Genomic DNA, 24,774 nt, shown 5'->3' on the forward strand with positions numbered 1-24,774 from the left:
CCCAGAACCAGAAATATTAAGGCACATATGGAAGACTCTTATCTTTGTCTCTTCTTCTCTCAGGCTGTCAGGGATGGCTCATTTTTAGTAAGTTCTGAAGACTCTGCGATATTAAGACCATGTGGAAACTCCTCCCCGTCGACTCAGCGCAACGGATGCAGCGACCAAACGTACCCCGTTCAAGAGGACAGCAGAAGTCAGGCAGCTAAGCAGCCCCCCGTCGATCGAGCAGGTCTGGCGTCCCGCGCAGCTAAAGGCAGCAGCTCATCCATTCCTTATATTGACTGCAGTGATGCAGAGTTTAGTGAACAGGAAGTCAGAGGTCGGGTCAGCAGGTCACACTCACACACACGTGATGGCAACAGTGACAGCGCTTATGGCACAGGGTTTGGTTTGCACCGGACACATAAGCAGGACAGATACTTAGGCAAGTTCAGGCAGAAAGAGTCTCCGCCTCTTTCCCCTGTAAGCCAAGCCGAAAGCCCCGCCCACAGCTACCCCAGCCCCTCCTCTCCAAATCAATATGCTAACATTTTTGAGTCATCATTTTTTGGAGGCAGGGTACACGGGCCGCTTCATAGCACACTAATGGAAGAGTTGGCTGCAAAAAACCAGCACACAGGCACCAGGAGCCTGACCTCTAGCCCCGCCCCCTCCTCAATTCACAGGACTGGCTCACTAAGCCACACCCAGTATAATGGACACACCGGGTGGAGCTTTAGTTCAAAAGCAGGACGGGAGGAAAGAGGTGGACTTTTTAGTAGCTGCTCCCCAATTATGAATCGTTCTGCAAACAAGTCACAGAACACTGTTAGCCAGTTAGAAAGAAACACACGTGTCTTGAATCAGACAAGAGACACTCCCGCTCTCTCCCGTTCTGAGAGAATGGCCATGTTGGAGCGCCGAATGCTGGCCAACGGGCTCACGCCTCCCGGCAAGGCCAATCTCAAGCTAAGCTCCCCGCACCGACGCTTCGGGGCTGTGCAGATGATTGATGGCTCCACCAGTAGTGGCACAGATACTAGCGACTCTGAGGAGGCGGAGACTACTGGCTCCTGCAGCCAATCACTAGGGTTTGAAAACCAAGCCGCCCGTAGTTCGTCCCCCCTCCGCAGAAACAAGTACTCCTTTGAGAGCTTGCAGCTAGATGATCTTGATGATGAAGGAGGGTGTGTAAACCTTAGCGATGAGGAAGGGTTGCAAGTGTTTAACTGCTAGCATGCTAGCATGAAAACTTCATTGCGGTGTGCTTCTCAGCCATGTCACACTGAGTTTTCTTTTCCTGTAACCTGAGATGGCCTTAGCTGTGTGATAAGGTGGATATTCTTCCCTTTCTTGAGGCAAAACTTTGTACAGTTTTACCGTAAGTGATTGTATCCAGCCTCTTTATTGAGCAAGAGAGGACTTTTGTTGTGCCAAGTTCTGCACAGAAAAATAATTACTCAATTCTGATGCAGAAATAATCTGGAATATTTCCGAAACTCAGAGTGATGTTGTCACTCCCTGGAGTAACTTCAGGATCTCTGGGTTGGAAACATGCAAGGAGCCATAACAGATAGATGTGACTGTGATTTTGCCAAGCAAGATGTGTTCCTGGATCCACATCCTTGTTGGTCCAGGAGCAATTTTCCTGTCGACCATTTAGATGTTTGGGTTAGAGTAAGGTTCTTAGAGTTAAATCTGGGGCTCCAACAGCATTGTCAAGTCATCATTACACCCTAGCATTTAGGGATTGTTAATGGTGAGGCTGTTATATGAAAGAGTTTGAGGGAGAACAGTTTATGAGGCCTTCATGCCTCGCCTTTATGAGGAACACTCTTCATAAATCATTACTTTTGACCATTTAGACTTTTTAATAATGTTAGGAAATAGATCTTGGATCCTACATTTGAAATGATTGTTGTGCTTTTAGAACAGGGGTGAGCAATTCTAGTCCTGCAGAGTTTAGCTCCAAGCCTGATCAAACTCACCTGCCTGTGGCATCCTTGTGATCATGAAGACCTTGATTAGCTTGTTTGGGTGTGTTTAATTAGGGTTGGAGCTAAACTCTGCGGGAAAGTGGATCTCATCCCCTTTTTATACAACTATGTGTAGCAACCTTCTCAACTCTGGCCCTAAAGGTCCACTTTTCCTGCAGAGTTAATCAAACACACCTGAACAAAGAAAATCAAGATCTTCAGGATTACTACAAATGTATGGCCAGGTGAGTTTGATTAGGGTTGGAGCTAAACTCTGCAGGAAAGTGGATCTTGAGGACCAGCGTTGAGAACCCCTGGTGTGGAGCAGCGGTACCCAGCCTTGCTCCTGCCGACTGCCTTCCTGCAGACTTCAGTTCAACCCAGCTCCAACACACCTGCCTGTTATTTCCTAGTAATCCTGAAGACCTTGATTAGCTGGATCAGGTGTGTTTGATTGGGGTTGGAGCTAAACTCTGCAGTATGGTAGCCCTCCAGGAGCAGGGTTGGCTGCTCTTGGTATAGAGCAGGAGTGGTGAACATCGGTCCTGAAGAGCCACAGTCCTGCAGAGTTTTGCTTCAACCCTAATCAAACACACCTCAACAAGCTAATCAAGGGCTGTGTCTGAAATCACCCCCTATACCCTCAAATAGTGCACTATTGTCCACTATACGTCCAGTATTGTTTCGGACACCACTACAAATGGCTGTCCCTTCAAATAGGGCACTATTTGAGGGGACAGCCATTTGTAGTGGTGTCCGAAACAACAGTGGACGTTACTGAGTGCACTCATTCAATTCCACAATGCACGCAATAATGAGTGTACAACAGATCAATGGCTAAAGAAAACCCATAATGCACTGTGAGCGCCACAGCTGAATAAATCCAGTGTAATATCGTGCAGGTATAAATTACTTTTTAATTGATTATTAAATTGTTTAATTGCTGTTTATACATGCTAGTTTCAATAGCAGAGTTCATAACTCTTTTCATAACTACTAGAGCTGCCAGTTTGCTACGTTTCAATTCATTATTAATCAGCAAGCATGAACTATGCAAAAGGGCAGCCCTTCCGGCACACTCAGTGTTGCATTCACTCCTTCAAGTGGACTATATTAGTGGAGTAATGTAGTAAATAGTGAATTAGGGGGCGATTTCGAACACAGCAAAGGTCTGAATGGTTAGTAGGAAGTTATTGGCAGGTTTTATCAGGGTTGGAGCTGAACTCTGCAGGACTGAGGCTCTCCAGGACCAGAGTTCGCCACTCCTGGTATTGAGCTTCATCTTCATTGATATTCTTAAACATCAGTTTGCCATTTGTACGTGTGTGCTGGCACTCTCAGATGATCTTCAATGAATCATTTAAAGGACCTAGTGTGATTTTTGAAGCTTCACTCATCTTCAGCTTTTGCAAAAGAGCTTTATATCATGGTCTTCATTGTGTGGCTCATTTCACGCTCTGTGCGAGCCTGGGAAATATCTCTGTTTACTGTGAGAAACCAGCAGATTCAGAGACTGGACATTTTTAATGGTATCTTATAAAATCCTGCATGATTTTTAATTAGGTAGATTTAAATGTAAACTTTTTGAATATAAATATTTTTTTCTCCTGTTGTGTCAGAATTGTGATGAATGTATTTGTCAGTAAGAGATTTCAGTTGATGAAAGTATATAGGCTATACTCACCTTCATGTAGGACCTTTATTTTCTTCAAACAAAAGGAAAAATTCTGGAGAATGTTCGCACTGCTCTTTTAGAGTACAACAGAATTATACAGTTTATTGGTCACATTGAGCCATTTTTGAGTAAACTGTCCCTTTTATGCTGTGGGATGGGTCAGTCTATAGACAGAAAGTGTCATATGAGAGCATTTGTGTCTGCGTCTCACTAGCCGCGTTTCCATTACCCTTCAAATTGCGCACATTGAAATTGTGATTTGAAAATACGCCCAATGGAAATACGGCAATTTCGCAAAAACTCCCATACATCGCAAACATGTTTTACTGTGCGTTCACACCTCTGCCGGCGAGAGCGTCAAAGTGGCCGGCGAGGGCGGCGCGTCTTGGGCGGCGAGAAGAGTTGAAGTCAGGTCAACTTTATGGTAATGAGCTATGACACGGCAACCAATCGGAATGTGGAAGTCGATTCCAGAGACGATTCCAGAGAACGCAGTCAAGTAAACTTTGGTTCAGACCACATTAGTTCCCAAGCAAAATAGAGGAGCGATTGATCATGTGAATTTGATAAGAAGGCGCGCAACACTATTTATAGGCAACATTTTCAAACTAGAAAGCTGTTTTTCAGCGGGAATGCAAATTAGATTAGCCCTTAGCCATGAACACAAAAGACACACCACATAAATGGCTTTTAATTGGTTTATTTAGTTTGCAAACATGTCACTATAATTGTTAAGTTCTTTCCATCGATCAATTACTTACTTTCACATTTAAAAGATTCCATAAATGTTAACTTATACCCTACTTGGTCAGTCTGCAAAAATAACGATCAACATGCTTGTTTGCTTTGCGGCCCCTTTAAATAAAGTTTAAAAATAGACCAAGCATTCGATCTACGTCAGAGTGTCCACGAATCTTTCTACGGCGTCGTTGGCAGGGCGATGGTGTGAAAGCACAGTTACGCTCACATGAGGTTGGTTAATCATACAATTCGAAAAAGGAGTATATCGTAAAACTGCAATGGAAATGTTGGTACTATACGGTTATCCGGACCACACGATGGCCTACCCCTAACCCCGCCCCTTAACCTACCCGTCACTGGGGTTAAGGCCAATTATATGATGGCCTACCCCTAACCCCGCCCCTTAACCTACCCGTCACTGGGGTTAAGACCAATCATACGATGGCCTATCCCTTACCCCGCCCCTTAACCTACCCGTCACTGGGGTTAAGACCAATCATACGATGGCCTATCCCTTACCCCGCCCCTAAACCTACCCGTCACTGGGGTTAAGACCAATCATACGATGGCCTACCATTAACCCCGCCCCTAAACCTACCCGTCACTGGGGTTAAGACCAATCATACGATGGCCTACCATTAACCCCGCCCCTAAACCTACCCGTCACTGGGGTTAAGACCAATCATACGATGGCCTACCCCTAACCCCGCCCCTAAACCTACTCGTCACTGGGGTTAAGACCAATCATACGATGGCCTACCATTAACCCCGCCCCTAAACCTACTCGTCACTGGGGTTAAGACCAATCATACGATGGCCTACCCCTAACCCCGCCCCTAAACCTACCCGTCACTGGGGTTAAGACCAATCACACGATGGCCTACCCTTAACCCCGCCCCTAAACCTACCCGTCACTGGGGTTAAGACCAATCATACAATGGCCTACCCTTAACCCCGCCCCTAAACCTACCCGTCACTGGGGTTAAGACCAATCATACGATGGCCTACCATTAACCCCGCCCCTAAACCTACCCGTCACTGGGGTTAAGACCAATCATACGTTGGCCTACCCCTAACCCCGCCCCTAAACCTACCCGTCACTGGGGTTAAGACCAATCATACGATGGCCTACCCCTAACCCCGCCCCTAAACCTACTCGTCACTGGGGTTAAGACCAATCATACGATGGCCTACCCCTAACCCGGCCCCTAAACCTACCCGTCACTGGGGTTAAGACCAATCATACGATGGCCTACCCCTAACCCCGCCCCTAAACCTACTCGTCACTGGGGTTAAGACCAATCATACGATGGCCTACCCCTAACCCCGCCCCTAAACCTACCCGTCACTGTGGTTAAGACCAATCATACGATGGCCTACCCCTAACCCCGCCCCTAAACCTACCCGTCACTGTGGTTAAGACCAATCATACGATGGCCTACCCCTAACCCCGCCCCTAAACCTACCCGTCACTGGGGTTAAGACCAATCATACGATTGCCTACCCCTAACCCCGCCCCTAAACCTACTCGTCACTGGGGTTAAGACCAATCATACGATGGCCTACCCCTAACCCCGCCCCTAAACCTACTCGTCACTGTGGTTAAGACCAATCATACGATGGCCTACCCCTAACCCCGCCCCTAAACCTACCCGTCACTGGGGTTAAGACCAATCATACGATGGCCTACCCCTAACCCCGCCCCTAAACCTACCCGTCACTGGGGTTAAGACCAATCATATGATGGCCTACCCCTAACCCCGCCCCTAAACCTACCCGTCTCTGGGGTTAAGACCAATCAGGGATGACTATACGGACTATACGGGACAAAAAGACACACGTATGGTCCGGATAACCGTATAGTTCCAAAATGTTTTTTTCACATTCATCTGGCGTACGTAACAGCCGTGATTTTTGGAATGACTTATCGCGCAATAAAAAAATTACTCTCATTTAGTCGCATAACATCAGTTAATGGAAATGGCATCATTTTACAATAGTTTTTTATCGACATTTAGAAAATATAGCTGTAATTTGTAAGTTGTAATGTAAACGCGGCTAGTGTGTTTTACTCTCCCTCCCTGAGCACCTCCACCTCACCTCACCCGCGGGTTTATCCGCTATCCTTCAGCAGGGATTAGAAAGGCCATGTCATTTAGGCTTTTTATATTTCAACAAAAATTGCATACCTGCTGTAGATTTCATTGTCAGAAAAAAACAACGAAAGTGTGATAACGCCACTAGCACAAGTGTTTCTAATCCCTGTCTGATTCCTCACTCAGCTTTGATGTCACTGCACTATTGGCTGATATTCACTGTTGTTTTATACCTTTTCTTTTCTGAAACGGCTTGAGTTTGTCATCCTTGTCATTTATGATCAATAAATGCTTGTTATGTTTTCTGCTGGCATTTAAAATGGAGTGAATGAATCTTTGTAACTACTGGTGTTTTTAAATGCTGTGCCGCATGCTCTCCCTTCCTATGGCTGTTCTGTCCCGTTTTGATGAAAGAAGCAGTGCACTCTGGGAAATTTTCACACATGAAAATTTTAATATCCTTTTGTATGTCTGTGACATGACTGATCTTCTTTTGTTTGTTCACACAATGATCAAATTATACACCAGTATTTGTATATTCATAATGACTCCATCAGCTTCATGGCCTGAGAAAAACCACGCCACCTGCTGTTGATTTGTGTGAATGACATGTTGATGATCTTTCTCACACAACGGCGATGTTCACAATGGCACACAAGCATACTGCATATAGTACACTTCTTACTTAGAAAAATAGTATGTGAAAAATGAACTATGCAACACACTTGACATACTGTACTAAGGCACGTTTAATCCAGAGAGTGGCCTACAGTTATCATGGAGACAAATAAAAAATAATTTAGTGTAAGAATATGTTACATTTTGTCAGTCTGATCAAATAATCAGCAAACAAAATTACGTTTTATATCCAATTAATTTTTTTACACTGGAAATTGTAGAGTATAGTATCCTACGCAGTGTGCTAACTGCACATTACTGCATTACTATTGCATGCAAATGGACATGTGTGACCCTGGATCACAAAAACCAGTCTGGAGTCGCACGGGTATATTTGAGGCAATAGCCAACTATACATCGTATGGGTCAATATTATAGATTTTTCTTTTATGTCAAAAATCATTAGGATATTAAGTAAAGATCATGTCCCATGAAGATATTTTGTAAATTTCCTACCGTAAATATATTTAAAAACAATTGTGAGTGAATGCGGCACAATCGTGAACATTAATGCACAACTTTTTTTCTCAATGTTTTGATTTTTTTGCACCCTCAGATTCCAGATTTTCTAATAGTTGCATATCGGCCAAATATCGTCATATCTTAACACCGTATTTATCAACCTTTCAGATGATGTATAAATTGTATAAATCTCTTTTTTTTTTTTTAAGACCCATGTGACACATTACATGCTGAATACTGCTAAACAAGTATGGTAGTGTGCTAGTGTCTCTTGTGAACATGGCCGTTCCCTCTCTTGCTCTCTCCCACTCAGCACTGTTCAAGCGTTCTCTCTGTTCGGATGTTTCCTGCCTGTTTCTTCTCAATGACCTTTGGTTCAGCTGCTTTTTATGAACCACGTAGACTTTCTAACAATGTATTTTGTGCACTAGTGTCAATAAAGTTACAGTTGGCCTTTTAAGACTCAGGAATTGTTTTTTAAGCTTGTGACGCTGATAATTGTCATAATCCCTCTCCTCACACTCCTCACACTCCTCACACTCCTCACACCCCTGTGGCTGCACAACGCATGTCCCGCTATCTGTCCGCACATGTGTGTGTGTGTGTGTGTGTGTGTGTGTGTGTGTGTGTGAAGTGCAGTATACATGCATTAGTTCACGTGTTATGGTGCAGTATGCATTGTTTATGTTGTTTATGCTGAAACATTGTTTTCATGTAATCAAAAGTATGAAATTACACAATGGTGACCAAACCGTGAAACGAATCGAAACGCTCTTCTTTGATTCCAGCTCTGTTCATTTACTCAACTAAATAACTTTGTTAAAGGAGTTCACATGTATACTGGGGATTTCCCTTCACCATCTGGCTAAGTGCACTTATTGTGTTGTCTGTAGTGTACTTCAAATCTTAAATGTATATTTAAAAAAAAAACTGTACTTGCAGATAATATAACACTGATTAAATAAGAGGCATTAAGTGCACTCACAGAGAGACAGTTTCTTAACACACTCAACGTTTAAAGTTAATATATTTTAAATGTACAAAAATTGTTACAAATGTGTAATTACAAATATATTTAAAATACATGACATAAACGTTTCAATAGAAATTACATTTAAGTATATTTTAGTTTATATTTCATAGACAATAGAAGTAATAATGAAATTACATATAAAGATGTACTTAAGTCCTACTTTTAGTTATAGTTCAGCTAATAATTATTTAAACTATATTACATTTGCATTTAACATGTGATTAAGTGTCCGAAAACATTACATTCAGTTCAAACTTGAGTATATCTGGTAACACTTAATTTACACGTTATGTAGTTACTATAGTAATAACAATAAATGATCCATAATTGCATGAAACTGAAACCCTAACCCCATAGTAAGTGCAGTAGTAAATTAACAGCCTGTTACTCTGTACTTAAATGTATCATTACACTGTAACACTCCTTAAAAGTGTAACCGCAACTATATTATTTCCGTAGTAAGTACTATGTTTTTAAAGTATGCTAAAGTATACTTGTTTTCAGGAGTCCATCTCGTCTATTTCAAACGTTTAGTTAGAGAGCTTTAAGCGTGTGTGAGTGTGAGTGTGAGTGTGAGTGTGTGTGTGTGTGTGTGTGTGTGTGTGTGTGTGTGTGTGTGTGTGTGTGTGTGTGTGTGTGTGTGTGTGTGCGTGTGTGTGTGTGTGTGTGTGTGTGCGTGTGCGTGCGTGCGTGTGCGTGTGTGTGTGTGTGTGTGTGTGTGGCTTCACTCATCACGACTGCTCTGCTGTAAGGAAACACACGAGGCGGATCTGGGCAAGTACTGAGAAGCTCCTCCTGTAGAGTAGAGTTTAGTGGGAAGTGCACTTTTAGACGGACCATCAACATAGACATGCACACTCAATTCATTATTATTATTATTATTATTATTTTTTTTTTTTTTTTTTTACCCATTTAGACTAAACTATAACCTTTACCAAGAGTACTATGACAGTACCATGGTACAACCATTTTGATAAAAATCATGATTTTGTATAATCACCATATTCCTGTTTTACTCCAATGAATAACATGTCACTCCCATGGTTCATATCCTAAAAAATACACAAACATGGTAATATCATGGTACTTTTTGTGCTTTTTGATGCATATTTGCATGATAAAATATGTGAAATGAGCAGCAATCACACACTGATACTACTGTTCTTCTGCCTCAGTGTGCTAACTATCTTAATGTGTGTGTGTGTGTGTGGTTCTCAGAGGCGGTGTGTGCTTCGCTCACATTAGTGAACGGTCTCGCTGAGGACTGTCGGGGAGCGACGCCATCTCCTCTCGTCTCCCCCGTGCTGAACGACACCGTGCGCACGGATGAAGAGGAGGACAGCAGGAGGAAGGTCAGATCTGTGTTCAGCGGACGCTCGATTAGTTGACTCAACTTAACTAAGTCAAGTCATCTTGTTGCTTTGACTGAGTTAATTTGAGTCAACTTATAGTGTCAAGTTTATGCATCTATTCGTGTTTTGAAGTGTAATAAACTTGACACTATAAGTTGACTCAAATTAACTCAGTCAAAGCAACAAGATGACTTGACTTAGTTAAGTTGAGTCAACTAATCTTTTTTTACAGTGACACTTTATTTGAAGGTGCCGTTGTTACAGTGTAATTATATATTTAAGTTCTGAGTAATATTAAGCTACTACATGCACATAGGGTAGGGTTGGGGTTTGGTTGAAGGTTAGTTGCATTTAATTATGCATAATTTACTGTTATTACTATGGTAAGTACATGTAACATATGTAACAAGGACACTGTAAAATAAAGTGTTACCCACGTTACACTAAAGGTTCATTAGTTCACATTAGTTAACTACATTAGTTAACATGAACTGAGAATGAACAATACTTCCACAGCATTTGTTAATCTTAGTTATTATTAATTTCAAAATGTACTAATCTATTATTAAAATCAAAGGTTGTATTTGTTAAATTAGTTAATTCACTGTGAACTAACATGAACAAACAATGAACAGCTGGATTTTTATCCAGTATTTTGAACTAACATTAAAGATTAACTAACACATGTAGCCTATTGGTCATTGTTAGTTCATGTTAGTTAAAGGTACAATATGTAAGAATTTTGTCCAAATTATTAGTAATAAAATATCCAAAAATCACTTTCACAGTGTGATATTTCCTGCAGTTGTGTATTTAATAATTGTCCGTCCCGGACTCCCTGTTCACTGTCGCCTGTCACTGACGTAATATCCGCGTTATCTCTGGTTTCCGCTCGTACTGCCATAGTAACCATGACGACAGACGTGGACAACTGCGTTACGTCTAGCGGCGCTCACGCTGTTGTTGTTTCGTTTAAACATTATGGACCATGGCAAGCAGACTTTGGGACAAAAGGAGAAATAAACCGAGGATCAATAGCAGCGTGGAGTTTTCCAGATGCCGAGAGCTAGCGTCCGCGACTAACTTCGACTCGACAGAGACGCCGCTCTTTATTAGACAGAGCAAATGTACATAAAACTAATCAATATTATATAGCTCAACATGATGAAATGTTAGAATATGATCAGTATGTTATTCTAATGTTGATCTAGCTTACTGCTAGTCTCATTCAGACAAACTAACACACAGGGCTCTATTGTAGCGCTCTGAAACGCAAGTATCAAACGCGAAACGCAAGTATCTTTGTGGGCGGATCCCGGCAAACGACTCTTGCGCCCGACGCAAATCTAAAATGTGTTGGTCTGCAGTCGCTTCGTTATTCATAGGTGTGGTTTGGGTGTAACGTGAAATAAACCAATCAGAGCGTCCTCTCACATTCCCTTTAAGAGCCGGCGCGCTTGTTCCACGGCGGATTGCTATTATAACGGCGGGTTTGCCGGTGCACGCCAGGAGCGATTCACAGCCGAGGAGACCGACGCTCTCGTCAGGGCCGTAAAACACAGAGAAGTGACATTGGGGATGATGGAGAAACACACACAAATTATCTTCGGTTAAACAGGCGTATAATAATTTTGGTAAATGTGTAAGCTAGATTTATTTTTTCACATCTTCACGGACACAACAATGATTTCCCTCGTGTGTTAATATGTTTCCTTGTAATAATGTATGATTTACAAAAATGAAAACTGCTGCGTCTGTTTATATTAGAGAATCAAAGTGTGTGTGTTGTTCACACGCTACATTATGGCCAAGCATGCGCCCTTAAAATAACATGACTGACACGCAACGCGCCACTGTCTTTAGACTGGGTTTCTCCTGGTCAGTGGCGGAGTTGCTTTCTAAAACTGAAAATATCACCAGGGAAGTTTTGCGCCGGAACACACTCCTCTTTGCGCTGAACCGCCGCCGCGAGCGCAAGTTCATTCCCTAATTTACAGACGTGTGTCTGTGGAGGGAAAAGTCTGCTGTGCGTCAGGTGCAAAATAGGAATGATACATGTGTCGCTGTACAAAGTCCATTGCGCTGGGTGCAAGATACGGCCCTTAGAGTAACATTATAACGTTCACCACACTCAAATGCAGTTTAGTGTGATAGTGTAGAGCGAGTGAGACAGCGCTGCGTTGCCTCAAGTTTCATTCATCTAATAAACTGTCCTGTGCGAGTAGTAATTCAGCACTTGCGAGTAGTTCGGGTGGGTAGTTCGGTAGAATGATATCTCCTCATTCCTTTATATCCGCGGGACTCGTGTGTGTGACGCTGATATCTGTCATTAGCACTCGCGCGCTGCTTCATATCACAGTCATGTTAAAAACATCAATGTATTCACTCATCCATAAACATTATTAGATCGGCTTGACAACAAGATCCATAATTCCGGAGGAAATTTTGCGTCAACGTACGCCTTTGTTATTGTAAGAGGTTAGCGACCCCTAGCGGCGAAAAAAATACATATTGTATCTTTAATACATCAACTAATGTTAACTAATGAACCTTATTGTAAAGTGTTACCGTGTTACTGTGGTATTTTGCACACAGTGCCATGGAATTGCTATAGTATGAATATGTGTGAATATACAGGGCTATAGGGGAGACCGGGGCTAGTTGTCACACTTTATAATGAAGGTTTAGTTTAAAACTGGGTTTCTGTTCACACTACTGGGGTAAGTTGTCACAATGGGAAGCTGCAATAGCCTATATTCAGCAAACAGTAATACCATTATGATTTTATGAATCATGTTGTGTGTGTGTGTGTGTGTGTGCAGATCTGTCCCGCTGATAAGGCGTACTTCATTGCTAAAGAGCTGCTGAGCACTGAGAGGACGTTCCTGAAGGACCTGGAGCTGATCACTGCGGTAAACGATGGACAGATCTTCATCAGACACACACACACACACACGTCATCAGAGACTGTGGATCAGGCCCGTGTGTGTGTGTGTGTGTGTTAGTCGTTTCAGGAAGTGTTGGAGAAAGAGGACTGTGTTCCTGACACCCTGAAGACACTGTTGAGCTCCACCTATGAGCCGCTACTTTCCCACCACACACACTTCCTCCAGGAGCTCGAGGAGAGACTATCACTGTGGTGAGACACACACACACACACACACACACACACACACACACACACACACACACACACACACACTTCCTCCAGGAGCTCGAGGAGAGACTATCACTGTGGTGAGACACACACACACACACACACACACACACACACACACACTTCCTCCAGGAGCTCGAGGAGAGACTATCACTGTGGTGAGACACACACACACACACACACACACACACACACACACACACACACACACACACACACACACACACACACTTCCTCCAGGAGCTCGAGGAGAGACTATCACTGTGGTGAGACACACACACACACACACACACACACACACACACACACACACACACACACACACACACACACACACACACATACACACACACACACAAACACACACACACACACACACACACACACACACACACTTCCTCCAGGAGCTCGAGGAGAGACTATCACTGTGGTGAGACACACACACACACACACACACACACACACATACACACACACACATACACACACACACACACACACACACACACACACACACACAACACACACACACACACACACATACACACACACACACACACACACATACACACACATACACACACAAACACACAAACACACACACACACACACACACTTCCTCCAGGAGCTCGAGGAGAGACTATCACTGTGGTGAGACACACACACACACACACACACAACACGCACACAAACACAATTTACTTTACTAATTAGCCTGGAGTCTATAATCAGCGCCACCTGCTGGTCATCACACCATTAACTAATGATTAAACTGTGCACAAGAAGCTGAAGAGATAGTCCTCCCAAAACTGACACTGGTCATCATTTACTCACCATCATGTCATCCCGAACCCTTCCTCTCCTCTGTTAACCACAGAACAGGACATTTTGAGTGTGTGTGTGATGTATTTTAGGGAAGGCCGCTGCAATATGCAGATTAAAGGAGATTTCCAGCATGTAGGAGACCTGCTCCTGAAGACCATACAGCACCTGAAGGTGATTCTGTGTGTGTGTGTGCGTGCGTGTGTGCGTGCGTGCGTGTTGAACAGATGCTTTGTTATCAGTGCTGTTAGTGACAGTGTTGTGTGTGTGTGTGTGTGTTCAGCCTCTCTCAGCTCAGCTGCAGAAGAGCTCAGAGTGTGTGTACGCGCTGGAGAGAGTGTGCGCTGTGTCCCGGCGGCTGGAGCTGGTGTGCCGGGAGTTTGAGATGCAGAAGGTGTGTTACATTCCTCTGAACGTGTTTCTGCTGAGTCCTCTACATCGCCTGCTGCACTACAGACAGATCCTCGACAGACTCTGCAAACACCACCCGCCAACACACACCGACTACAGCCACTGCAGAGGTGAGAGACTGCGTGTGTGTGTGCATGTGTGTGCGTGTGTGTGTGTGTGTGTGTGTGTGTGTGTGTGTGTACTTGGTATACATTACATTGTGGGAACCATAATGTCCCCACAAGGATAGTAAAACCTGAGATCACCTCCATTGTGGGGACCAGCCAGCGGTCCCCATGAGGGGAATGGGTTAATAAACATACTAAATTATATATTTTTGAAAATGTAAAAATGCAGAATGTCTCCTGTAAGGGGTAGGTTTAGGGATAGGGGCAGTGTAAGGGGATCGAATATACAGTTTGTACAGTATAAAAACCATTACGCCTATGGAATGTCCTCACAAGGATAGAAATGAAAGCTTGTGTGTGTGTGTGTGTGTGTGTGTGTGTGTGTGTGTGTGTGTGTGTGTGTGTGTGTGTGTGTGTGTGTGTGTGTGTGTGTGTGTGTGTGTGTGTGTGTGTGTGTGTGTGTGTGTGTGTGTGCGCGTGTGCGTGTGCATGTGTGTGTGTGTGTGGGCTGTGAGACAGCGATCATGTCACAACCTCTCGGCTCCCAAGCAAAACATGAATGAAGTGAGTAATGCCGGTAGAGCGTGACCGACTGAATGGGAATGTAATTTATTCCTGTGATCAAAGCTGAATGTTCAGCATCATTACTCCAGTCTTCAGTGTCACATGATCCTTCAGAAATCAGTATAATATGATGATCTGATGCTCAAGAAAATTTCGGATTATTATCATCAATGTTGAAAACAGTCGTGCTGCTTCATATTTCTGTGGAAACAGTGAAATATTTCATTGAAAAGAATATATTCATAACATTATAAATGTCTTTACTGTAATTTTTTTTATCAATTTAATGAATCCTTACGGAAATCAAATATTCAATTCTTTCAAATAAGTAATTATACTGGACCCAGACTTCTGAATGTTGTTGTGTGTTCTTGTGTGCACATACTGTATGTGTGTGTGTGTGTTCTAGCTGCACTGGACGATGTGTGTGAGTTGGAGGCGGTGCTTCGTCCTGGTCTGGTGGAGATCGAGAACTACCAGAAACTGCTGGAGCTTCAGAAGGATGTGATTGGTGCTGAGCATCTGGCCACGGCAGGACGCCAGCTCATCCGATTGGGCTGCCTCAGCAAACTCTCTGGGAAAGGCCTTCAACAGCGCATGTTCTTCCTGGTGAGACTTCACAATACGCACACACACACATCTATGCTTATATGATGGTAGCGACTTCCCATTCACTCTTAAAGGAACACTTCACCCATTTGCATTAGACTTTGTATCTTTAGAAACCCAGTCACATTTTTGAATGGTCATGGTTTATTCCCTTATTTTCCCCTGAGATGGGAGAAATAAGGATGTAAGTGGTCCACTTCCTGCTTTTTATGACGCAAAAATCGTCAATTTGCGTCATAAAAAGCAGGAAGTCAAATTTCTTTGAATAAGGGTAAGACTACAAACACTAGCTCATCATTTATCCAGTAGAAGGCGCTGTTCCGCATGTTTTCAACCCGCCCATAGAGGGATCTCACTCACAGAATGTACATATTGTCAGCCATTCTTTATTTGGAAGCTAAGCTAGCAGTTTCTTATTCTGTGGAGAAAGCTGAGTAGTAGCGGTGACCATCTTTTTCCCGGACATGTCCGGCCGTCGAGATCGTCCAAAATGTCCAGGATTCGGCTTTTGCTTCCTGCAGTCGTATTCATAGTTTACATGCACAGCTTTTGTTTCAATCTAACTGAATTCATTCCGATCGGTGAATCTGAATGTAGTGTTTACATGAACGCTAAACAAGTGATCGTTAGATGTGCGTTTTAACATTGCTAGGAAAATTCCCGCTCCTCCGTGAGAGATACGAGACCGGTGCGTCTCACAGGCGCTGGCGCCGCTCATCAGTAATCACGCCACCGGCCTCGCATCGTTCTCCCGCGGCCGTCAGTCTCGTTCCTGCTCGTCACAGTAAACATGAGGAATGGCGACTGAAGAACGCAAAAGCCGAATCCTGGACATTTTGGGAATCCTGGACTCACTAGTAGCATAGCCTTGTTGTTTACTGCGATCTCTTACCGGTAGGCGTGGCCTCCTAGGGCAGCGAAGCAAGTGCATTCTGGGAGTTGTTGTCTTTCATCCCCATAAGCCAAAAATACATTTTCTGGCTTTTCTCAGTCTAGAAGGCTCCAAATTCAAAAATAATTTCACATTTCTTCTACATAAATGACCCATTTTAAATACACATTCATCTTTCCAGAGGTGAAGTGTTCCTTTAAGAATAAGATGTTGTTATGGGAAGAAGGAGGCGGGAACCGGAGAACATTTAAAGACTTTAATCACAAAATAAACACAAAAGCGGCAGCCCCTCATGGACGACTCCTGCACACACATAAACAAAACAACAGAATAGTCCAGGCCTGGGCCTCTCTCATCCTTCACTGTCGCCGCTCCTCCTTTAATGCTTCCGTCGCTCCTCTCGCGCCTTTCTCTCACGGCCCTCGGCCTGTTCGCCACATAGAGGTTCTGTATTGGCAGCGATGGCTCCGTTTAGAACCGTTAACGTCCATTGAATCTTTCCATTCCACAAGAGATTCTTTATAGTGGAAAAAGGCAATTTAGATTTTTAAAATATAAAAACCTGATCACTGAAAGGTTCTTTGGGAAACCAAAAAATGGTTCTAAATCCACGTTTAGCCTATTTTTAAGAGTGTATTGTTCTTATGTTAAGATTATTACAATAACTATATAATATAACTAACCCAAATTAAAGAACACAGAGCAAATTAGCGTCTGGTTTAAGGGCCGGTAAATAATGGCGCAGATACCAGTAAATCGACTAGCGCAACCTTTAGGCCTCATCCACACTACTGCGTCTTAGTTTAGAAACGGAGAATTAAAACGAATACGATCTCCGTCCACACCAGCGTTTTAGCTGCGTATTAGAATTGATCTCCGTCCACATTAAAACGACTGAAAAGGCGGATCACGTGACCATTCACCAACAGTGGGCGTGCGTGTGCCGGTGTACACAGGCGCATGTAGGCAGTTAGCATTGTAAAATGTATTATTTTCTTGCACAACATCTGCTAGCAAAGACATCAACGTCAGTAGCGCTTGTAATTCGTTATCCATGTTGCAGTCACAAACGTTACGTAGTCCAGGCTGTTTTTGTATGTTTTCTTCCCGGGGACGGGTCATGTGATGGGTGTCTGACGAATCAGGGAAGGATACGCCATGACTGATGACATCCAATCATAGAGCCGAGCGTGAGCCTCTGCGTCATCGTTTCTAAAGTCCTCCGTTTTGACCGTCTTCACTAAAACGCCCTCGGGAGATTCAAAACGCAAAACGGGGTCGGCAGCGTTTTTAAACTTCTCCGGTTTAGGTCTTCGTTTTTGCCGTTGTAGTCTGGGCGGGAGGTGCAAACGTAGCAAAAGGTCTCCGTTTCTAAACGAAAACGCAGTAGTGTGGATGGGGCTTTAGTAAATCACCTTAATCACACCTTGCATGACATAATAATCTCCTCTCATAAATTTTGCTTCTGAAAGGGAAACTCCTACAAATGCATAATAAGGACAGCCGCAGAAATAACCCTGTCTACTTTTCAGCGCAAATTTTTCACTGTCTTTAAATCCTGACAGTAGTTTTTTAACACCAAATAGGGTTCGCACTGGTGCAAGCTGACAAAATAAACACCACCTTACACTAAACTCTTTACATATGAACATATTTCTGATGAACTCTTCCTTCTCTTTCTATGTGGAGCCAGTTCAGTGATGTCCTGATGTACAGCACTCGAGGAATAACTTCAACCAATCAGTTTACAGTGCACAGACAACTCCCTCTGCGCGGCATGACAGTGAGAAACTCACCGGCCTTTCTTTGTGGTGTTGTCATGATGATCCAGCCATGAGAAACAGTGTGTGTGTGTGTGTGTGTGTGTGTGTGTTTGCTGTGTTCAGATCCGGGAGAGTGAGGATGAGTGGGGCGTCCCGCACTCCTTCACACTGACGGTACAGCAGCAGTCACTGGTGGTCGCCGCATGGTAATGCTGAAGAATCATTCGCAGTATCTGTGTATCATCAGCCAGACAGCTAGGGGTGCATTTCCCTTTGGAGAAACGAACTAGCTAGTCCCGAAACCGTCGTAACTTTGTCATACTTTTTTATTTGAACCACATTGTTGATAATGACGTCACGCAGGTGGTGGTGTGAAAGCTTCTTCCTATGAATCGGTTTGAGATCAAAATAATGTTCGATTATTGATGTGAATACCGTATTTTCCGGATTATAAGTCGCTCCGAAGTATAAGTCGCATCAGTCAAAAAATGCGTCACTAGAGGAAAAAAACATATATAAGTCGCACTGGACTATAAGTCGCATTTATTTTATTTCACAAAATCCAAGACCAAGAACAGACATTTAATCTGGAAAGGCAAGTTATTCAGCTGCACAACAGCACACAGAACAACAGCTGAATAGTGTCCGGTGTGTTAGCGTAACACATTAACAGTTATTCAGCGACACAATAGCATAAGAACATATACCTGAGGCTGAATAGGCTAAACTAACATCAGCCAGCGAGTCCAGCAAGTTACCGGTCAGCAAGTTCACCAAGCTCCCGATCTCACTCCTCAACACTGAATCCATTGAGTTCTTCCTCGGTGTCGCTTCTGAACAACTCCGCTAACTAGAGCGCCCTCTCGCGGCTGTAGACGGTAATGTTTTCTCTTGGATCATCTCAGTCAGTATGAATTAATTTTGACATATACCGGTAAGTCACACCTGACTATAAGTCGCAGGACCAGCCAAACTATGAAAAAAAGTGTGACTTATAGTCTGGAAAATACGGTACTGAACATGGCATCTGAGGACTGCATCGCTATTCTTCTTCTCCTTTATGTTCTCTTATTTCCATTGGTTTTATTCAGTCGCGTGTTTTCCTTGCAGGGGTGCATTAACACACAGGCTTCCTCCTGTCCGGTTTTGTGGTCTTCATGCTCCACTCTCACTCAAGTATTAAAGCTGCTCTTGGTTAATTTGATGGATCAAATAGCCCATGGAAGCCAGTGCATTAATGCGCACACGCATAAGGGAACATGCGACTAAATAAGATCAATTGATTTTGGATCAAAAATCGATTTTGCGGGTCTCTTGATTGTACATAGAATGAAAGATGCAGATTACGAAGCTTGTTAGCTTGCTTGTTTTGCTAAGAAACTATGCTTATAAGAAAAAAAAGAAAAAAAAAGAAACTATGCTTCAGGTGGAGAGCTGTCGGTCCAAACAACAACTTTGCGATGCGGTTTACAAATGTTGGTTGAAACTATGGTTTTGGGAAATGCATTGAACTACAGTATGCCGATAACAACGGATCATAGCTAACGATGCTTTTGGGAAATGCACCCCAGTACAGTAATAGAAAGCAAGTCAACTGTGTAGTAATTATTTTATAAAATCTCACATCGCACCTGTGCTCATTGTTTACACATTAACCATATTTGATGGATGAATAAAACAACATTGAGGTTTCTTGTCTTGTAGTTCAGAGTCAGAAATGGAGAAATGGATGGAGGATTTGAAGATGGCAGTAGACATGTCTGAGGAGGCGAATGGATCGACCTCTGACCTGCTGGCTCCCAGCAAGGATGTCAGTAAGTCACATACATTTACATTTAGTCACTTAGCAGACGCCTTTGTCCAAAGATACGTACAAATGAGGGCTAAAGCAAGCGAGTCATCGTGAAGAGGCAAAAACAACGCAAGAAGTGCTCAAAATACACAGTTCAGGCATTGCTCAGAGTAGCAGAAGCCAGACCAGAGGATTAAAGGAAAAGAAAAGGTTTTTTCTTTCGTATAAATATTTTTTTCTTCTTCGTATAATAAATTATACATATAATCCGATCACACATTCTGGAGGTTTCTTACAAGATTTAATTACCATCAAATTCAAATTGACCCTATTTACTTTAGTAATACATCTTCCTGCTTTCATCAAAGTGTAATATTTTGCTGTGCTTCTGAATTCGCCTTTGGCTAAGCCCCGCCCTAGAATGTAGATTGACCAATCACAGCGCAGCCAAGAACGAGCTCCACAGCGGTCCGACACTTTTTCACAGCGCTCCATTGACTTTAACACAGGCGTCTCATATGTTTGGTCTCGGCAGGCTATTACGTCATAGTTTTATCAGAAATATGGTTAACCGTTGTGCCTGGGGCGTTTGTAACACAGATACGCGTTTCCCAGAGAGTTTGGAGGGGGGTGTCCGTTTTTCCCTTCCCAAAACCAAAGTCAAATCCTGACAAGTGTCGTCTTTGGATTAAACTGTGTGGACGTCCTCAGTCAGCGAAACCCCTCAAGATCAACAACACACTTTTGTGTTTTAACCTTACTGTGAAGTTACACTAGTTAGACAGTTTTATGCTGGTTTAGATTATGATTTCGGTTCTCTACCCTAATTGTTGATACGCTAGCACACGCTGCTAATAAACACAACTTTATACTCGCGTAGTCCGTTTGCTTTGTAATAACGATTATAGAAGTGAATAGAGACCCAGCTTTGCATGAACAGTGTTTCTCCTGATATTGTTAGTCCCAGCCTCCGTCTCCATTAGGATATGATGCGGTGGGTCATGTTTTGACTGTGACCGTTATGCTTTTGCCTCTATTTGGATGCCTTGTTGTTGCTTGCGTTTCACCGGTATGACTTGAATATAGCCTTCGAACGCACACTGCAGCTTTTGCCTACTTCTATCGGACACTTTATTTGCTGCTTTATAAAAGTTTGATAAAATTTCATCAGGAGTCACAGCATAAGCAATGTTGATACCAAACCAGAGCCACGATGAAGTTGACGGACATAGCTGTTATATATGTAGCTAATGTTGTGCTATATGAAGGTGACCACTAGGTGGCAGTAATGTTCTATAATTGACGAAGTTCTCTGTTGCAATAAATAAGACAGTTCCGAAGAAGTGAGTGAACTAGCAAAACGTGTATGCGTGTTTTCCTTATTGTGCAAATAGTGAATTGTCATTATAAAGACATTAGGATAAAACATAATACAAATTGGCGACGAGTTGTGTAGTCTTGAAGACTTTTCACGGCATCGGCGAATGAACAGCCGGTGTTTGTCAAGTTTGGACGTAAAAGAACAACCACGCTGGGAAATATCTAGCTAGTGAGCTAGTGAAGTAATGAGTCGGTCTGCTTCCGAAGAGTCTAACGTTATAGTGCAAGCCACCAGAAGCAGACACATCATGGCTGGAATAATCGGACATATGGATCCCTTTGAGGACGCCGGTGAGCAATGGGCAACGTATATTGAACGTTTTGAACATTACATCTTGGCTAATGAGATCAGTGACACAAAGAAAGTGCCGGTACTGCTTAGTGTGCTAGGATCAAGAACATATGGACTACTAAGAAGTTTGGTTGCTCCAGACAAACCTGGAGATATGGATTATGATGATATTGTGAGAGCGTTGCAGGCTCATTTTTCTCCTAAACCGCTCGTGATCGCGGAGAGATTCCGATTTCACAAGAGAAATCAGGGGGAAGGGGAAACAGTTGCACAGTATGTTGCGGTCCTAAAAAAACTTTCGGAACATTGCGAGTTTGGTGCTTACTTGGAAGACGCACTTAGGGACAGATTTGTTTGTGGACTCAAAAGTGAAACTGTGCAGAAGCGACTGTTGACGGAGAAAGATCTCACTTTTCAGAAAGCAGTCGATTACGCGGTATCTGCAGAGACGGCAGCGCGCGACGTGCAGCAGTTAAGTGGCTCGCTCAAAGTGAACGCAGTGTTTTCTCAAAAATGCCGCCGTTGCGGGAAAATGAATCATACTGATGAGGACTGCTGGTACAAAGAGCGTGATTGTCACCAGTGTGGGAGGAAAGGCCACACGAAGCACATGTGTAAGAGCAAAGCCAGAAGCAGCCATGGCAGAGAATGGAAACAGAAAGTGGAAAAACCTGAGCAGAAAGGTAATGCATTTAAGCGCAATGTAAAAGATAGAAAGAAGAGAATTTATCATGTTGAGGCAGGAGGAGATGAAAATGAAAGTGAGGAAAATAAATCTGACACTGACTGTGAGTTGGGATTATATTCCTTGTCGCAAAAAGGGAAAAATTCACGAATCTCAGTGCTGCCTGTAGTAAATGGAAAGAAAATGGAGATGGAATTGGATACAGGGGCTGCTGTGTCATTGATTCCTTGGGAACAGTACAAAAGCACGCTGGGGCAACTGCCACTGCAACCTACTGATGTCATGCTCAAGACATACACTGGTGAGCCTTTGGCACCAGAAGGGGTTAAAGTGGATGCACCTGCACTGTTTGGTAGAGAGTGGCTGAGAGTGATTAAACTGAACTGGAAAGACTTAAAGACTGTGCATGCAATTGAGCAAAGTGAGAAAGACAACTTGGAGGCAGTGTTAAAAAGACACTCAGCTGTTTTCTCTGAAAATCTAGGCACAATGAAGGGAATTAAGGCCACATTGACCATTAAACCTAACAGTGTACCCAAATTCTGTCCACCTCGTAATGTGCCATATGCTCTTAGACCTCGAGTTGAGGCTGAACTAAGACGACTGACTGAGCTTGGGGTGATCTCACCGGTGGAGCATAGTGACTGGGCCACGCCCGTGGTGCCTGTTAGCAAAAAGGATGGCACAGTGAGACTTTGTGGAGATTTCAAGGTCACTCTCAACCCAGCTCTGTGCGTGGATAAGTATCCAATTCCACGTATTGAGGACCTTTTTGCCTCTCTAGCAGGTGGCCAACGCTTTAGTAAACTAGACTTATCAAATGCCTATCTACAGATGGAGGTAGAAGAGAAGGCTAGGGAGCTGCTGACTATCTCAACACAAAAAGGGCTATTTCGTTTTAACCGGTTACCCTTTGGAGTAGCCTCATCACCTGCCTTATTTCAGAAGGCAATGGACCAAGTGCTTCTCGGACTGCCGTATACGCACTGTTACCTGGATGACATCCTTATCAGTGGTCCTGATGAACAGACTCACCTAAAAACTCTGGATGCAGTTCTGGGCAGGCTAGAGGAACGAGGCCTTCATCTCAAGTCAGAGAAGTGTCTATTTTTCCAGGAGTCCGTGGAATACTTGGGCCATATCATTGACGCAGCTGGACTCCACAAGTCACCAGAGAAGGTGCGTGCTATTGTGGACGCACCAGCACCAGGTAATGTCAGTCAGCTTCGTTCGTTCCTTGGGATGTTAAACTATTACGGACGTTTCATTCCCGATTTAGCCACTGTCATGAAACCACTGCATGAACTGCTAAATAAAGGGAAGAAGTGGCAGTGGACGCCAGCCTGTGAGTCAGCATTCCAGACATCTAAAGCACTACTGGTATCGCAGGAAGTATTGACCCATTACAATCCTAAGCTGCCTCTCCGACTCGCTTGTGATGCGTCGCCTTATGGGGTCGGAGCTGTGCTCTCGCACGTCATGCCGGATGGTGAGGAAAGACCAGTAGCCTATGCATCTCGAACTCTCAGCAAGGCGGAACAAAACTACGCTCAGATCGAGAAGGAGGCGTTAGCGATAGTGTTTGGAGTGCGAAAGTTCCACCAGTACCTTTATGGTAATAAGTTCACCTTACTCACTGACCATCGTCCACTGACCTCCATTCTGAGCCCATTGAAAAGTACTCCATCAATGGCTGCAGCCCGAATGCAGCGCTGGGCGCTCCTCTTGTCAGCGCATGATTATACCATTCAATACCGGAAAGGTGCCTTACACGCAAATGCTGATGGACTTTCACGTTTACCACTCTCCTACACTCATAAAGAGACGTTGGGCGCTGTAGAGGTATTCTACACATCTCAGTTGGACACATTACCAGTCAGTAGCATCGAGATCAGACGGGACACCTTGTCGGACCCCACTTTGTCACGTGTCTTAGAAATGGTCTCAACTGGTCGGTTTCCAGCTGCAAAGGACGCAGGTGAAGAACTGTCACCTTACCTGCTGCGTAAGCTGGAGCTCACAATACAGCAGGGATGCCTCATGTGGGGTGTGAGAGTGGTCGTGCCACCAAAACTGCGCCCCCGAGTGCTGGAAGAGCTCCACTCCGCACATCCAGGGGTAGTGAGGATGAAGAGCTTGGCCCGTAGTTATGTGTGGTGGCCCGGAATAGACTCTCAAATTGAGCTCCAAGTTAAATCGTGTCACTCCTGTCAGAACGTACAGAAAGAGCCTGGGCTAGCACCTTTACACCCTTGGATGTGGCCCTCTAGTCCATGGGAAAGGATACATGTGGACTTTGCGGGTC

The 24,774-nt window shown here is 43.7% G+C and overlaps 1 protein-coding gene across 2 annotated transcripts in view; it reads left to right on the forward strand.

The window, feature by feature from the left end:
* Nucleotides 1–24,774, forward strand: part of LOC307001632 (FERM, ARHGEF and pleckstrin domain-containing protein 1) — a 53,580-nt gene that overhangs the window by 23,535 nt on the left and 5,271 nt on the right. For both annotated transcript variants that reach the window (XM_079618376.1, XM_079618377.1), the window contains exons 13-22: nucleotides 64–232; nucleotides 9,862–9,995; nucleotides 12,818–12,907; nucleotides 13,001–13,134; nucleotides 14,067–14,148; nucleotides 14,258–14,495; nucleotides 15,466–15,665; nucleotides 18,251–18,340; nucleotides 18,444–18,526; nucleotides 20,025–20,134. In XM_079618376.1, the coding sequence (XP_079474502.1) occupies nucleotides 64–232; nucleotides 9,862–9,995; nucleotides 12,818–12,907; nucleotides 13,001–13,134; nucleotides 14,067–14,148; nucleotides 14,258–14,495; nucleotides 15,466–15,665; nucleotides 18,251–18,340; nucleotides 18,444–18,526; nucleotides 20,025–20,134 (1,330 nt within the window). The remainder of the gene's footprint in view (nucleotides 1–63; nucleotides 233–9,861; nucleotides 9,996–12,817; nucleotides 12,908–13,000; nucleotides 13,135–14,066; nucleotides 14,149–14,257; nucleotides 14,496–15,465; nucleotides 15,666–18,250; nucleotides 18,341–18,443; nucleotides 18,527–20,024; nucleotides 20,135–24,774) is intronic.

This window comes from Phoxinus phoxinus, assembly GCF_949152265.1.
Source record: "Phoxinus phoxinus genome assembly, chromosome: 7".
In the NCBI taxonomy this organism is placed as follows: domain Eukaryota; kingdom Metazoa; phylum Chordata; class Actinopteri; order Cypriniformes; family Leuciscidae; genus Phoxinus; species Phoxinus phoxinus.